The 16193-nt window shown below is 38.1% G+C and overlaps 1 protein-coding gene across 1 annotated transcript in view; it reads left to right on the plus strand.

Annotated features, from left to right (window-relative positions):
• FBXO16 (F-box protein 16) overlaps positions 1-16035 on the plus strand; it is a 20553-nt gene extending 4518 nt beyond the window's left edge. The window contains exons 2-9 of the mRNA XM_029285908.1: positions 316-413; positions 2587-2622; positions 3895-4101; positions 5402-5566; positions 6909-7141; positions 8382-8487; positions 13620-13845; positions 14440-16035. Of these exons, the coding sequence (XP_029141741.1) occupies positions 318-413; positions 2587-2622; positions 3895-4101; positions 5402-5566; positions 6909-7141; positions 8382-8487; positions 13620-13845; positions 14440-14549 (1179 nt within the window). The 5' untranslated portion in view covers positions 316-317 and the 3' untranslated portion in view covers positions 14550-16035. The remainder of the gene's footprint in view (positions 1-315; positions 414-2586; positions 2623-3894; positions 4102-5401; positions 5567-6908; positions 7142-8381; positions 8488-13619; positions 13846-14439) is intronic.
• The last annotated feature ends 158 nt before the right edge of the window (positions 16036-16193 follow it).

Here is a 16193-nt window from a genome sequence, read left to right on the forward strand (position 1 = left end):
AACTATAATTTCAACATCTAAGGAGTACCAGACTGAGGGATGCTCATTTATAATCATTGAGCTAGAAAGTAACTTAGAGATCATCTAGTCTTATGCCCTGTCCAATGCAGGAATTATATATTACAGCATCCTCTGCAGATGGCCATCTAGCCTGTGACTAAACACCTCCAACAAATAAGGGTCTAGCATCTCTCACTTTGACCAACTTTTATCATTATGAAATTCATGATGTGCAACTGAAATCTACATTTGCCAAATACTTCAAATATCATTATTGACATTTTAATTATTTTGGCTCCCTTTCTATGTAAAAAGATATGGCATTTGCACCTCCCAAAAACCTGAATGGTGCCAAAATGCAAACAAAGATGAGCACCTGGACACCCCTGAATCATCAGCTCATGAATGATAAGGTAAGTTTTAGGAACTTTATAAATTATGAATCATTTGTGTCCTTGCCCACTTTCTTAAGAAGTATGCAGGCCTCCAGCATGTTATGCAGCAACAGTATCAAGATCATTCTTGTGTGATTCTAATAAGCTCCTATTCTGCTTGGAGAATTGCCCTAGATAGAACTCAGGTAGATCACATTATAGCAATACTTCAGACTTTCCAAACTTGATTTCCTTCACATATGTTGAGACTATAAATTGTCATTGCCTGGCAACCTCACAACATTGCAGAGAGCTGCAGTCACATGATCATCATTTGCAACCTTCACTGCTATCTTCCCACAAGCAAACTCAGTAAGGAAACCAGCAGGAAAAGTTGCAAGACACTCCCTTCTTCAGCTCCTTGAATGAGAAGAGAAATGACTTCTAAGAAAAATAAGAAAGTCCAATTGCCTCTTGAAAAAACACCTTTGGGACAACCATGACCTGGATGACTGAGAATCTCCTTAGATATCCCTCATTGTTTACCACCACAGTACCCCCTCCCCACCCACACACAGCCTATGTCAGCCCTCCTTCAATTCACTTTTGGCCAGGATTGGCTCTGCCCAAGGTCTCCAGCCCCTGTAGCATGCCTGCACTCCTTACCTGGGACTCCTGTGTCTTCCTGTGTATCTTGGGGTTACAAAAGCAACCAGGAGGTCCTAGGATTCCCATCACTAAATAATGTGCTCATGTGATGTTATGCTTTTGGATCATAGTGCTTAGCAATCCAGTCCCAATTTCCATCATAAGAGCAGTTATCTTTAATGGCTGCCTTGTACAGTGACTGTTAGCAGTTATGATAGTGATGAAAAAGTAGCTTGGCAGCCAATCCTTGCATTTATGACCTTTGCTTGTCTAAAGCAAAGAAAAGCTAAAGTAAGATCATAAGCAGTCATAGTTTCACTTAGCAATCACTTCTCTTAACAACCAAGTTGCTGGTACTAATTGTGTTAGCTTACTTGCTGCATTTTTTTAACTTCCTAATTTAACTTATAGCTGTAGGATTTCCTGATGGTCTCTCATCCACCTCCTAACCATGTCTAGCTCTGTTTAGCTCTTTGAAATCAGGCAAGGTCAAGTAGATGCTGCCATCTGTGTTTTTAAAATTGTGTTTTAATTGTTAACAAAATTTAAATAACTACCTAGTTAATCTACTTTCTACATACAATGGTACCGGGTATGTCAAACATTGAAAAGAGTTTTGAACTCTCAGTAGCTGGATTTTTGTTTGTTATCTCTTCCAGCAAGCTCTAGGAAAACACTTTTCACAATATTGACCACTTCTAAATCTAATGAAACTAATCATCTTGTTTAAAAGTGGTTACTGGTGGTTTTAAATGTTTGCATATTAGTTTTTAATTTGTTTTTTAAGATGTTGTTTTTACCTGTTGTGAACCTCCCAGACATCCTTAGGTGAGATGGGAAGTCATACAAATTGAATAAATGAATAAATAAATCTGTAGGTGAGGAGGTTCTCTGTTCCATCTAAGTTTCTTACCAGGCATGGTTGAACATACCTTAACCACATTTTTCCATGTATCATTTCTCCCTCTTCATTTTTCTGGACTTATAAAACCATTTTGTCCACTGAGGACATACTGGAAATTCTAATTACTACAATATTGTATAAACTTCAAATTGATTTTTATACATTTTAAATGTATATTGCCTATATACAAAGTTTAGGCAGATTCACAGTCTATAAATAGCCATGTAATAGTATGGTATCCCTTTGTCCATATTGATGCATCTTTAAATGTTAGTTGCTGCTGAAGATTCCGTGTGGGAGACCTGCTATCATTATACCCTAATTGTGGGCATTGGAGTACCATCTGATTAGCTAGGGATGATGGACTTGATGGACTCTAGGTCCAGGAGGCGGGATAAGATGGATTTGGGACATCATTTTTTAAAGTATTTAACAAGAAAAGTGGAACTTGTGTAAACTCAAACACAAAAACACCAAAAATTGTATTGTACAAGTCTTCTGATGCAGACAGGATTCTGATTATTTCTTAAATTAGAATTGCCTCTTTTATCATGTTCTTCTGACAGCTTAATTTACTTAATTGTTTCTGATAATGTAATGAGTCATTTCTTATTGAGTCTTACAAAAAGTAATTTTAAAATTAGTTTTATTTCTTTATAGGTATTTGAAGAAAGAAGAAACTTGTTGGGGAAATGGGTAATAATCTTTTATTTCAATTGCTCTGTCAATCTCGCAGGCTTCAATATTTATTGTACAATAACTAGATGATATTGGGAAATGTAAACATACTCCAAAACCCTTACAGTCAGCATTTTTTTTTACCATAGAACATAGTGTATGAATTGTTTTAAAAAGAGCATAACATTTATTTAAGAGTATTTCCGAAATGGTACACTCACAGTGCAAAAGATTTTTACTTCTATAGTTCTATAATTCCTCAATTATAGGAATTGTCTGAAGGACATTCATTTGGGAAGGATGATTTAGAGGTCATTTATCCCTTATACTATACATAAACAATGTATTCTAGGTCTTCAAACAAATATGTTCCCCAGTGTGTATTCAGTATATAACAGTGTTTTTATCATGCCACTTCTGTGAAATTCTCAGTAGCACCTGACTTTCTTATCTTAGGAACAGAGTTTGAACTAGGTGGCCAGTGATCCACTAGAAAACTTTCGTATCTCTCAATATCCTTCCTTCCTTCCTTCCTTCCCTCCTTCCTTCCTTCCTTCCTTCCTTCCTTCCTTCCTTCCTTCCTTCCTTCCTTCCTTCCTTTTTTATATAGCCTCCCATACATTACTTTAGCAGCTTACAATAACATACATCAAATATATTACAAACAAAGTGATTGAGGAAAATTATCATAGACATATCTGTACCTTAAGGGGTATCTTATACAACGTTTCCTGTTCTTCATCTAAAGACAGAATGCAGAATAATGCTCTTGTTATAGGAAGGCATATTCTGATTAAACGTTAAGAGTATTTTAATAGTAAGAGCAGTTTGAAAGTGGAACCAATTATGGAGGAAATGATGGGCTTTCTTTAGTTATATGTTTTCTAGCAGAGGCTGGACAATCATTTGTGGGAAATGTTTTAGGAGCTTGACAGTTCCTTTCAACTCTTATGATTCTATGTTGTTGATTTTAATAAAAAGTGCAGTCTACTTTTGAATGGTATCCAGTGTTGAGGACAAAGCAAAATGAATCCTGTTTTTATTATGCTCATGAACTGCCCACAAGTACCTAGATAATCCTACTAGAGGCAGAATGTGGCCTGAATGAATTATTGGCATTCGCGTCCTTTGCAACAAGGAAAGGTGCAGAGAGCTCTTTCACTTTTGGAATTAGCTTAAGTTCGTAACTGGCTTTGCAGCTTATTGCTTGTAAACTATAATGAGGGAAAGTCATTTGTAAATGGTTCTCCCAGAACTCATGAAAATCACAACTCAGTTCTTTCCCCACAGTTTGACAAGTGGACAGACAGTCAAAGGCGAAGAATCCTGACAGACTTCTTGGAGCACTGCTCCCTTTCACAACTGAAATTCTGTTTCAAACTGCTGCAGGATCAAGTGCCAATTGAAGCATTGGATTTCTCCACCCAGCTTCCCCGAGTGTTAACTTTGTACATCTTTTCTTTCCTGGATCCCCGGAGTCTCTCCCGATGTGCCCAGGTAAAACTCAGCATGTTGGAAAGGATGCATCGGAGAGATACAAAGCTGAACTCACTGGGTAGGTTTAGCCTAGAGAAGGGAAGGCTAAGGGAATTATGTTAACAGATTTCACATTTTTAAAGGAGCTGAGGCAAAACAATAGTTACCTATGCTGCTTCATAAGAGGCACAAAGAAATGTCCTACTTAATAGATATTGATTATAGTTTAGGAAATATTTCCTACTGGAAAAGCTCTTGGTCAACAGAATGAGCTGAGTAAGGAAGTTCTAATGAATTTCTTTTGTGTAGGTTTTCACACTAAAACGGGTCAACTCCTATATGTCTTGATGGGAACATGGGAAGTAGATTAATTATCTGAGTCTTTTCCAGCTAGCAATTTTACAACACTTGAACATAATTGCAAGATCAATTTAGAGTCACAGTGGCATTGATGAATTTCCAACTCATTGTTCAGGCTCATCAGCATATCTAATTTAGGTTCTAAACTTCGTGCATCTAGTTTCCGGCAAGTCCAGTTAAAAGATTCCCAAAATATATGTTTCACTTGTGTCCTTGGAGACCCATTTTATGTCAGGATAAACAATAATGGGCTAGAATTATAGTCTTCCCTATCCTTAAGACCTTTGGATGGATACAATTCTAGTAATGGTTGGCTAGAATGACTGCTAATTGTGCTAGCTTAGGATCATGCCAATTGCAGTTTAATATATGTACAGTGGATCAGATTGGGTTGTAAAGTAGCCTTTATCGGTGACTAGGAGAACTCTTAACTCCCTTATAAAACACCTGCTTTATGTGCAGAAGATTTCAGGCTCTCTTTTAAAAGAGATTGAGTGATCAAGGCTGGGAAAAACCCTGGAGATCATTGCTTGTGAAATGGCTTAATGGCTTAATGCAGTGCTAGGCAGCTTTGTATGTAAATCAGAGCAACTTAATAACATACTTAATAATTCTTTTTTCTTATTGATGCAGTTATTCTATAAGATTCTTCTTAAAGCAGCATTGACCAAAATGTTTGCAGGAAATACATCTAACCACATACTGCAAATGTGAAGATATGCAATTATGAAATTAACACTGACATATACAGTACTTCAAAAGTCCAGAGTCTAGGTTGTATCAAGTAATATATATATTCAAATAAACACTTCCTTAGAATTATCAATTTGAATTAAAAGAGTATTGTGTTTTAAAATGGCCAAAATGTGCTTGTTTTTGGAGTTTATGCTTCATAGCTCATAGGTTTTTGCTATGATATACTCCTTTGAAACACAATAAAGGTCTTTTTTGGCATTTTCAGGTAAATTGGCACTGGAACTACTTAACCCAGCTTGATCAACTCTGGATGCCAAAATGTCTGCGGTTTGGATGGCATATCAGCTTCTCTCCAACTCCATTTGAGCAAGGAATCTGGAAGAAACACTATATTAAGAAGGTAGAAGAATTTCGAGTCACCAGACCTAAGGTATTTGTGGAACCTTTGGGAGATGAGTATTTTGGGTAATAAATCTGAATGTTTGTATTATATACTAGCTGTACCCGGCCAAGCGTTGCTGTGGCTCAGTCTGGTTAAATGGAAAAGAAAGAAAAGAGAAAGCGTACGTTTGTAATATGTTTAATTTCACAATGCTTGTGGGTATACAATATTTTTTGTTGTTCCATTGTCTGTGCAGATATATGCGTGTGTTGCTTTTACGTCCAACAGATGGCGCTGTTTTTCAAAAAAAGCATGTTTTTACCTGTCACAGGTGTGACATCTATATAATAGTAGGTATATAAAAACACACGCGTATTCGAATGCAACATTGTGTCAAAATTTCAAAGCAATCGGTGAAGAACCTTCGGAGATTTAAGATTTTGAACAAACGAACATTTACATTTTTATTTATATAGATTGGATGTTTGAAATTTCCATATGCAAGTTGTTTTAGTGAACATGTGAAACATTCAGGCTTATAATTTCATATTGAAGTAGAACAGTTTTATAAGATTGTACTAGATGCTATTCTGAAATTCTGAACTCTCACAAAGTGTATAATCTCCCAAAAATTCATGTGTGGATATCTGAGCTGGTGCTTCAGAGCATTTACATATATAAAGGCATAGTAACATTAATGTTAAAGGAAGGTCTATGTTTTGATGATAGAGCACATTGTTTGCATAGAGACAGGTCCATCTGTATTCCCCAACAAATTTATATTGTGTTGGGAAAAAACTGTTCTCAGATGATGTTGAAAAAGCTGGAGCAGCTTTAATATAACTCAGTTATATTTCTAGTACATAATTTGAAATCATCCATTTAAATGCAATGGCCAGAGATTCTGGCCATATTTAATTTGTAAAGATGGGTGAAATTTATTGCTACAAGGTATAATGATGGTCATTGACTTGTTTTGCTTTAAAACCTAAAAACAATTTCACATGAATATATTTATCATAGCTGGTCATGACCTCTAAAGAACATTTACACAATCAGAATTAATGTGCATCAAAATATTGGTACTTGACAACAAAATATAAAGGAAAATGTTTTGTTTTCATTTCTAGTTAAGAAGGGAGAATCTTGGATTGTTCAAGATAAACTAAATAAACAGAGCCATTTTGTCCAATTCTTTTATGCCTTCAGGATCTGTAACAGATTCAGAGAGACTGTGAATTATGGTGACTCAGTGCACTACTACCAGTGCACTACTCTTTTCAAGCAATAAATAGAGATACTATGGGGGACATAAGGGGAGAGACTCAGAGTAATATGGAATATCTATAACAGCTTTTGGTTTACTTTGCTTATTTTTTACTTTCTTTAGACCCCACCAAAAAATGGTTTTGTGGTGGCTGATGTTCAGCCAATAACAAAAGATGTCCCAGAAATAAAGCAGTCTTTGTTGTCAGTCCTCGAATCAGCATCTCTGTTAAGAAGGAAGATAAACAAAGAGAAGAGAGAGCTCCCGCCTTGGCGTTCATCAGATAAGCATCCAACAGATATCATCCGTTTCAACTATTTGGATAACTTTGATCCCATTGAGCAGGCAAGGCAGGCGTAAGACACCTTTCTCCTACAGTAATTTTCATCAATGTCTGTTTTTCTCTGGCATCAAAACTAATGTTATGTTTGACGTTACATTGCCATCAACACCAGCAGGAACTGGTGAAAGGATTCTCCTGTTTATCTTCAAAAGCCAAACCTTTTATTCACTATTTCATCATGTGTATCTCCTTTCAAGATTAATGGCCCACCCTAGTTGGACTCTAATTTCAGTCAGTAAAATACGAGCAGGGGTTCTTGTGATGCTCAGATGTTTTGTTCAAGCCTGGGCTCCACCAGAATTCTGAAAAAGTCATAGAAGAGTTGCGTTGTTGTCTTCAGATATGCTTAGAGCAGGGGTAGGCAACCTTGGCTCTTTTATGACTCATGGACTTCAACTCCCAGAATTCCTGAGCCATCCATGCTGAGGGGAAGGGAGAGGTTTCCAAGCTGAGCCATGCTGGCTCAGGAATTCTGGGAGTTGAAGTCCACCAGTCATAAAAGAGCCAAGGTTGCCTACCCCTGGCCTAAGTCCTCCTGTTCTAAGCGGTGAGCCTCCTAGACCAGGGGTAGGCAACCTTGGCTCTTTTATGACTCGTGGACTTCAACACCCAGAATTCCTGAGCCAGCCATGCTGAGGGGAAAGGGAGAGGTTTCCATGCTTAGCCATGCTGGCTCAGAAATTCTGGGAGTTGAAGTCCACGAGTCATAAAAGAGCCAAGGTTGCCTACCCCTGGCTTAGAGCAACTCCAAGCACTGAGTATAATCCCGATGTCAACGCTGCAAATAGTGTATATTCTTGCTTTGACAATAATGTGCTAGACACCCATTGTGCTAGCAGCAAGGCCTCGAATACCCCAAAGGTGTCGCCAAGATTTTCTGATATTTTAATTGTTTGATATTTTCAGATCAGAATGAGCAAAATCCGAAATCATTTTGCAGCCACCTGCTAATAGCACTTTCAAAACAAGCCAACTCCAAGTTATGGATTTCAAACTGATTTTTAAAATTCTAGGAACTCCATAATCCTGAACCATCTGCATATCTGCTCTTAAGCCCTCATGCAGTTCAGCTGTGGGCCTGCTTTCTCAATTTCATTGAGACCAGGCTCATTTCAGAGCTAATGCTTTTGTCCTAACCAGTCTCACTGCAGGTCCTGGTATCACTTGATCCACAAATACATCTCCCCCATCCTGTCTGTCTTAAGAAGCCACTGTAGCTTTATTTAATATATCCATTTTCTCTACTCTTGCAGGAGAAGAAAAGGAGGAGGACTCACCCCAGACCTCAGTCAGTCAGCCTTTCAGAAAAAGAGGAAACCAGGCAGTGGAACATACAAACTCAGAAAAGCAAAGTCTCTGGCAAGTATTGTGATTGGTTGACTGTGTAAGCCAAGCAACAGACTCAGTGAGGAGTCCGACCCTCGGCTATTGGCAGCTTTCCCAATGCCCCTTTATTTGTGCCCCACTGCATTTTATTGCTGTTTGAGTGTAGCAGCCTACAATTTAACCATCAGACCTCAAAGCTGCTATTTAATCTTTGCATATCAATTGTTATCACGGCTGGCAAGACAGGCCCTTTTCGGACAAAATATTTTTTGCTGGGTAGGACTCACAGGAGGTATCCTTGGGAATCAGCTTTTAAAGACATAGGCAATAGAGAGAATATAAGCGTGCAGAATAAAGCCATGAATAAAATTATATGTTCTGCTGGACAGTGTAATTAAGTTTTGTGATTTCCCCCCCCCTTCATTAATGATACTTTGCTAGGATGGGAACAGCAGCGCACTGACAAAAGACCTCTTAATAGATAGAGTGCCTTATTTCATTTTATGCATATTTGGAAAGTATTCAAGAGAATCTGATTTCAACTTATGTTAAAATTCCTTGTACTAAAGCCCTAAGAGATGGATGTGTATGGAAATTCTCAATCATTCAGGTCATGGTTTCCTCAAAGGTCTTTTTAAAAGACAACTGGACTTTCTTGGTTTTTTCCTTGAAAACATTTCACTTCTCATCCAAGAAGCTTCTTCAGTTCTGGCTGAATGGTGGGGAATGGAAGGATTTCAGAATGGAAAGGATGAGAAGTGAAACATTTTCAAGGAAGAAAACAAGACAGACTAGCTGCCTTTTGAAAAGCACCTTTGGGACTATGATACGGATGTTCAGCATCCCCCTTCCCCTGTTAGTATTTATCTCACAGTAACAGAGTATTAGATGCTAAATGCCCCCCTCCTCCAAATGGGCTAAGTAATGAGGGCCTTTTACTGGATTGCTCCTATGTTTTGTCTCACTAACCCTGAGTCCTGGGGTGCATTTTGGTTTCTGAGGAGTTCCAGGAGATGAAACAGAAAAGAGTTGCATAGAGTGCTGTTGGAGAAAGATAAAGAATAAGTCCTACTTAACATACCTAAGAGCCCATGCTGGGATTACATTGTGGTGATAAGAGAAAACAAAACATAGCCATTTTTCTGCTCTTACTGCACAGATTGCTCTCTGCCAGCCCCATTTAAAGTGACCCTTGTTCGTGGTGGGATAAGTAGCAGAATCATCTACACAGCGTCTCTGTAAGGTATCTAGTAGACAAAATGACTCAGAGCTGGATTCTGATTGGACAGTCCTTTTGAGATGACAGAAGCAAGGTCTTGTGTGGTTAAGTGAGACAGATTTGAACTTATAAATCCTGAGGAAGTGGACAGTATCCTCAGATGCTAACCTGCTACCTTTTTTTTTTAGATCTCTGTTCCTCTTGATTGGTATACACTGACTGAAAGGTGATAGATGGTTGGGTCCATGCTGTAGTCATGGTTTCACAGACCATGTGCAGTTTTGAAGGGGGCAGTGATGTGCCACTTCCTCTAGAGCTCTTCACAGAATTTTTATTCAATCTCTAACCTTTTCATTTTAGTGAAGTTTGTTGAGAAAGTGGTGGATTGTGACTACAAAGGGTCCTGGAGTAAACTGATTATCTGGACACCTTTCAGTCAGATTTCAGGCCCAGGCATAGTAGAGGAATAGCAATAGTTGTCTTTGTTAATGACTTTTAGTGGAACTATGACCAAGATTCTTATTGATCTCTTTCAGTCATCAGCCATAGCATAGAATATAATAGAACAGAATAGAAGAGTTGGAAGAGATCTTGGAGATCTTCTAGTCCAACCCCCTGCTCAGGAAGGAAACCCTATACTATTTCAGACAAGGAGGCAAGTTGTTCCACTGGTTAATTGTTCTAACTGTCAGGAAATTTCTCCTTAGTTCTAGATTGGTTCTCTCCTTGATTAGTTTCCAAGTATTGTTCTGGTCTGCCTGCAGTGGGAGGATAGTGCTGAGGTAGTGTCTTCCTTTCTCTGTGTTTGAGTCCAGTCAGTGTTGATGAGAAGAGTTTGAGTCCCAGCCCTCTGGTCTGTGGGGTACCTCTGGGCATTACACCCTCATCCTTTCTGTTAGGTACCGCATCCATTTAATCATTCAGTTTTTTACTTGTTCAGTGTCATAATTATATTCCAGTAACACTTTCTAAATAAGTCCAAAAGGGCTTATGAATTTTGAGGTTGTTACTTTTTGATCAGGTTTCTGAATGTTCCATCTTGATTTACCATAGCAATTGCTTTGAATTATGTTACGTATTTGAAGATATTGGAACCAATGAGATATTTCTAAATCATTCTAAGGTGAGACAATTGAAAAAAATCATCTTTGTTCTATTAAAGATTTAATCTTGAATTCCTTGGAAAAGTATTTCCAAAATAGATCTTCACCCTTCCTGACTTATCATCATTGCTTCTACTATTATTGTTATCCTTATTAATGTGGCCTTTTATAACCTAATGTTAAATCTGAAAATATGGACACCTATATGCTTCCAAGCTACATTGTCCACTATGGAATAACGCCAGTGTAGATATGTTTAGAATTTTGTTGAGCCATCCATTATAATGATTTCGTCATTTGTACATATTTGAAAAGTAATATGGTTAATTATTGATTAAGTAATTAATAAGTAATTCAGTAATTATTTTTGATTTAAAGCTGGAATGAAATCCCCAATATGTGAGGGTAAAAGATTAACCTTTTAAAACAATGCTTCAAAACATTGGATTCCCCAAAACACCTTCAGGTGTCTATCTTTTTCCTTGCTCTGAGAAGACTTACCAAGGCTTTGTAAATTAACATGTTTTACCTCCTCCTCCTTTAGCATCCTAATACTGAATTATCAAGAACCCAGGACTGTGGGAATCAGGTATATTGAAGCCCATTGGAGCATTTGCTTTCCATTATTCATTACGTGCTACCTCTGTTTTTGTGGGCAGAGAGGCAGGAGCAGGTTCCCATTCTGCCAGCCATCCTATCCTGTCATGCAGTATCAGTATCTTTGACACTTTAAGCTCTAGCATGCCCATCTTCTGCTCTTTCAATTGCTACCTGCCAATCATTTTGCAAATTAATCTCTGTCATTCACATATTGTCTCTAACTGTAGTCTTTTCAACCAAATGCCACAGAAATGGAAAATGCTGCTATTAGCCTTTCCAGAGTTAAACACGGTCACCAGGCAAGCTTTATCTGCCACAATCTCTTTATAATAAGTGCTAGAGAAGATATTAAACAAATAAATTAAGGCTGCAATCCTAAAGTATGTCTCCTTCTGATTGGAAATCATAAGTCTTGTTGATTAATGTGCTTTTTTGTTTTGCATCACTAAGTACTAGCTATCTTTGGGGTTAATAAATAGTATCTGCAAAGTATGACTTCAAAATTTTGGGTCTGAAATCACAGGCCATGACAGAATGCTCTGTCATAGAAAGATGAATGGCTTCCTGCGGATGTCTCAAAGTAGCATTCTTGCAAAGAATCAGTGACTGTCAAGTTTTCATCATGATGGGTGACATGCAGGCTGCATAGATAAATTTTATAACCTACAAATATCTTGAACACCCAAAGTTTTGACAATGGCATTTTCTGTCTAATCCCCCTGCTTGTTTGAACCAGTAGTACTGCTGGAGACCAACGCAACCATATGTGAAACAATTCTGTCATAGCATGAATGAGACAGATGAATGAATATTTGGATCATATGTTTTCCTGCCAAGAGGGACAGGTGAACAGAATATGGACATTTATTTCATGATCTTTTTATGACATCTGAACTAAAAGTCTAGTGCTGTGAGCCATAGCTTGATTTTTGTTTCTTTATGTGGGGAGAAGCAAGCCAAGGATCCCAATTCAGACAGCACAATAAATTAAGACAGAGCTTCAGTGATCTGTTTATCTGCTCCTGGTAGGAAGAGTGAACAAGGGTTTGAAAAGAATCCACAGGCACAGCAGGACATTAGGGATAAGTTAGAGACTTCCAAAACTTTAATTTAAAGTTAATGTTGTAGAGTCCGAGGTGAGTTTTAATAGTTTAATAGATGTTTTTATTCCAAATTGTTATTTGATTCAAAGAAAGGAGATAGCTGCATTTCTGAAGTTGGTTCATTCTTCCTCTCATGTTGTGATCATATTGCTTTTATCTTATGGGGAAAAATTCTCACCTATTTTTTTTCAGGTATTTGTAGTTTATTTGTAAGACTATTAAAAGATTCTTTATAGCTTCATTAAACCTCACAACAAGAGCTTCATTCATTCATTCATTCATTCATTCATTCATTCATTCATTCATTCATTCAATTTCAATAGCCACCCAACTCAACCATGTGACCCTGGGCAGCTTACAGTTCTAAAATTACAAAATAATTAAAAACAATAAAGACTAAAAACACCCCCCAAAATATAGGTGTATACAAACATCTAGAAAATATATATAAACAGCAACTAAGAAAATTGTTTCCTCTCATTCTTTCTTTCTCTTGCCTTTTTACCTGTCCTCCCTTCCTATTAACTATGGGGCAAACCCATGGCCTAATGGATTATAGCGTATTTGCGGGGAAAGGTGGGTACTGTAAGAGGGCTTGAAGAATTATGGAGATCCAGCAGCTTGGCTCCTGCCCCATCCGGACATAGGAAAATGCTAGGTAATGCAGCTGAAACTATAGCTTTCTATTGCTAGCTTTACTTTCTCATTTTTAACTCCCTTAAAATTAAACGCACCTTCAGGGTCCTCCGGTTCACTAAGGGTGTCTATCTGTAGGGTCAAGGGGAAGCAAATGATGAAATGAACATCATAATACAAATTCTGGACATTGTATGTAACTTACAAGAACAAAAAGACAGAGCTTGCATTGTGACATTACAACATGCATTTCATGGTTTTGCTATTACTGTGTTTAGGAATGGATGACTATGTCCTTATACACTCATCCACATCCCTTAGCAGAAAATACTTGACAATCCACAGCCAAATCTAGGCTCAGTGCAAGGTACCTCTTGAAGTTCATCTATCTTTTTCAGTTGTATCACTAACACCATGGAAGTCAAAGCTTCATTTTCATGTTTACCAGAAATGTCATTACTTGCTTTTGTTCCAAATTTCATGTTCATCTGCTTTGTTTCCTAGATGTCCCTCTCAGCAGAACCTGATTCACAGGCAGAAGTGGCAGTTCGCCCAAGCTGGGCTCTGCATCAGCCAAACAGCTGCCCTCTGACTAAATCAACAGCTAAAATGTTTGCTCAGAGTGCTCAGTGGAATGCTGAAATACGTCCTGCGCCTGCTCGAAGGCCAGTCCCAAAGCTGAGTGAGAAAGGAAAGAAAGCCTTTACCCGAACTAGCAGAAGCTCACCAAGTCAGTAAACTGTTATTCATTTAAAATAAATATGGGGTGGATGGTTGAAAAGGAGAGAGGGTTGAAGAGAAAATAGAGGTGCTGTCTGCTCTAATGTTTGTGTCTTGATTTGAACTTTAGGGAGACCCCATTTGGATCTCTCTTAAATATGAATGCTGCAGATCGGGGGTCCCCAACCCCCGGGCCATGGCCCACCACCAGGCTGCGGCCCGTTCAGAACAGGACTGCGGAAGTGGCGGGCGAGGGCACACGTGCTAGTGCTGTGCATGCATGCCTACAGCTTGCGCAAATGGAGCTGTGCACACTCACCTGCCATTCACGTGGAGCCATCCCCTCTCCCCTCCCCCCCTCCCGCTGGTCCGCAGAGCCAGAAAGGTTGGAGACTGCTACTGTAGATGATAGAAGAGAATTTGCTTAGTTTTGCATTCCACTTGATGGTTTCCTAAATTGGTTGATCCTTGCAGGAAACAGGATGGTTGACTACATAGGTCTCTGATCTGATAGCATGTTCTTAAATGCAATGTATAGGATAAAGTTAGGAATTTTCTTTTCTTAATACTAAATTTAGTTATTTAATCTCCCATCCTCTTCCAGCATCACCACTGTTTGAAAGTCAGCCCTGGGAAGTTCCATCATCCAGCTATGTATCTGATGCAGAGGAAGAAGCTGAAGAAAAGAGAACCTCAGCATCACTACTGACTTAGTCTCCAAAAAGAAAATGTCAAGCAAAATGTCTCTTTCTCAAAGTTGGTGTTTGGACAAGGATTAAGAATCAAGTAGATAGTTGACAGATTTATCATGACTCCATTTCTACAGTGAATCAATTAACAGATATCTTGGTTTTAAAAAATTGTGAAGCCAGGGACTTGTCATGTGTCCTTGGATTGTTTCCCAGCCTTAATTTCTCAGCTGTGGAATGGAAATTGTCTTAATGTATTTCATAGGAACGTTGTGAGGGTGAATGTTATGGGATTACAAAAGCTCAATTCTGCATAGATTTATTTGTGTACTCAGTGAAATTTACAGATAATTGAGTAAATAATTGCAGACGAAGGCACTTAGAAACTAAAACAATGCATCTGAATGCAGAATTAAACAAGTTGAAAAATGGGGGAATATTAAAAATTGGTGTATATGGTTGAATCATACTAAGTAATAATAGCTAAATAACTATCATGACCTGGGCCAAATGTAATTTTCACATCCATTTTGACATCTTCTTTTCCTTCTGTCTATCATGAACAAATGCTTATATGAGATGAGTAAGTATTTAATGTATATAAGCAGAAAGACAAGGTGTATATTAAATAATTAATTATCACCTTTTCAAGTCTGCCATTATGAACATGAAGTTTGAAAACTCCTTGGAAGGAGACTGATCTTGCTTTGCTGATGCTGTTTTAAAAGCCATTCTGTAATGTGACAATGTTCACAGAGCACTGGAACATACTAGTTAACTTGGACGTAAATTAAGGAAGGTCAAATATAAGACCAGGAATATAATGTACCAATTCATCAATGATGGTTATGATGATGATTGTTTAATGTAATTCAGCATGCAGTACCTACCAGCATCTGTTCTATAATCAACCTACAAAAACATTACTTGATTTTTTTTAAAAAAACAGCAATATGAAATGGGAAGAAGGTATTAGTTTGTCACATTTTATTTTAAAAAAACTATACCCAAACAGACCGACCCAGACTCAAAAGAGCCACAAAAGCCCTGGACAGGTAATTTTTTTTTTGTATTCTCCCTAGAAGGGTTGGGAGATGTTTTATTTTTTGGGGAAAAACAAGATATAAAAGTGAAATGTGAAATGTACGTGTCTATATGTGAGGGTCAGATCTGCTATCACACTGCTTCAGCCTTGCTTTGTTTTGATGGCAGCCTGCCATAAAATGTAGTGGGCGGGAGGCGAAAGGAGGATACTGGGAGGGGGAATGACAGGAACCAGAAATGCCAACCAGAGACAACGGTTGAATGATCCAAGGACACCGGCATGGGAACGGAGTGCAAACGCCCATCAAAGAGGCACCAAATGTAGAACTGTTATCCGAACAACCAATTTGAACTTCATTGGACAATAGCAAGATGACCAAGGGGAGGGCCTGGGGGAAAGGGAAAAACAGCTTTGTGCGGGAATCTTCAGATTTGGCTTTTCTTATATTGTAATCACTTGGCTTTAGTAAAAGTATACCTTTCGCAACAAATGGAGTCAAGGATCTTTCTTTCCTAAATGTCCAAGCTGGGACAGGCCTGACACTGAGTGTTTTCTTTTTTTTCTCCATCCTATATTATATTCTATTGCTATTATTTTTATTAAATACTATTAAACAAATTAAAT

The sequence above is a fragment of the Protobothrops mucrosquamatus genome, unplaced genomic scaffold (genome assembly GCF_001527695.2).
Source record: "Protobothrops mucrosquamatus isolate PMUCROS unplaced genomic scaffold, P.Mucros_1.0 scaffold2473, whole genome shotgun sequence".
NCBI lineage: Eukaryota > Metazoa > Chordata > Lepidosauria > Squamata > Viperidae > Protobothrops > Protobothrops mucrosquamatus.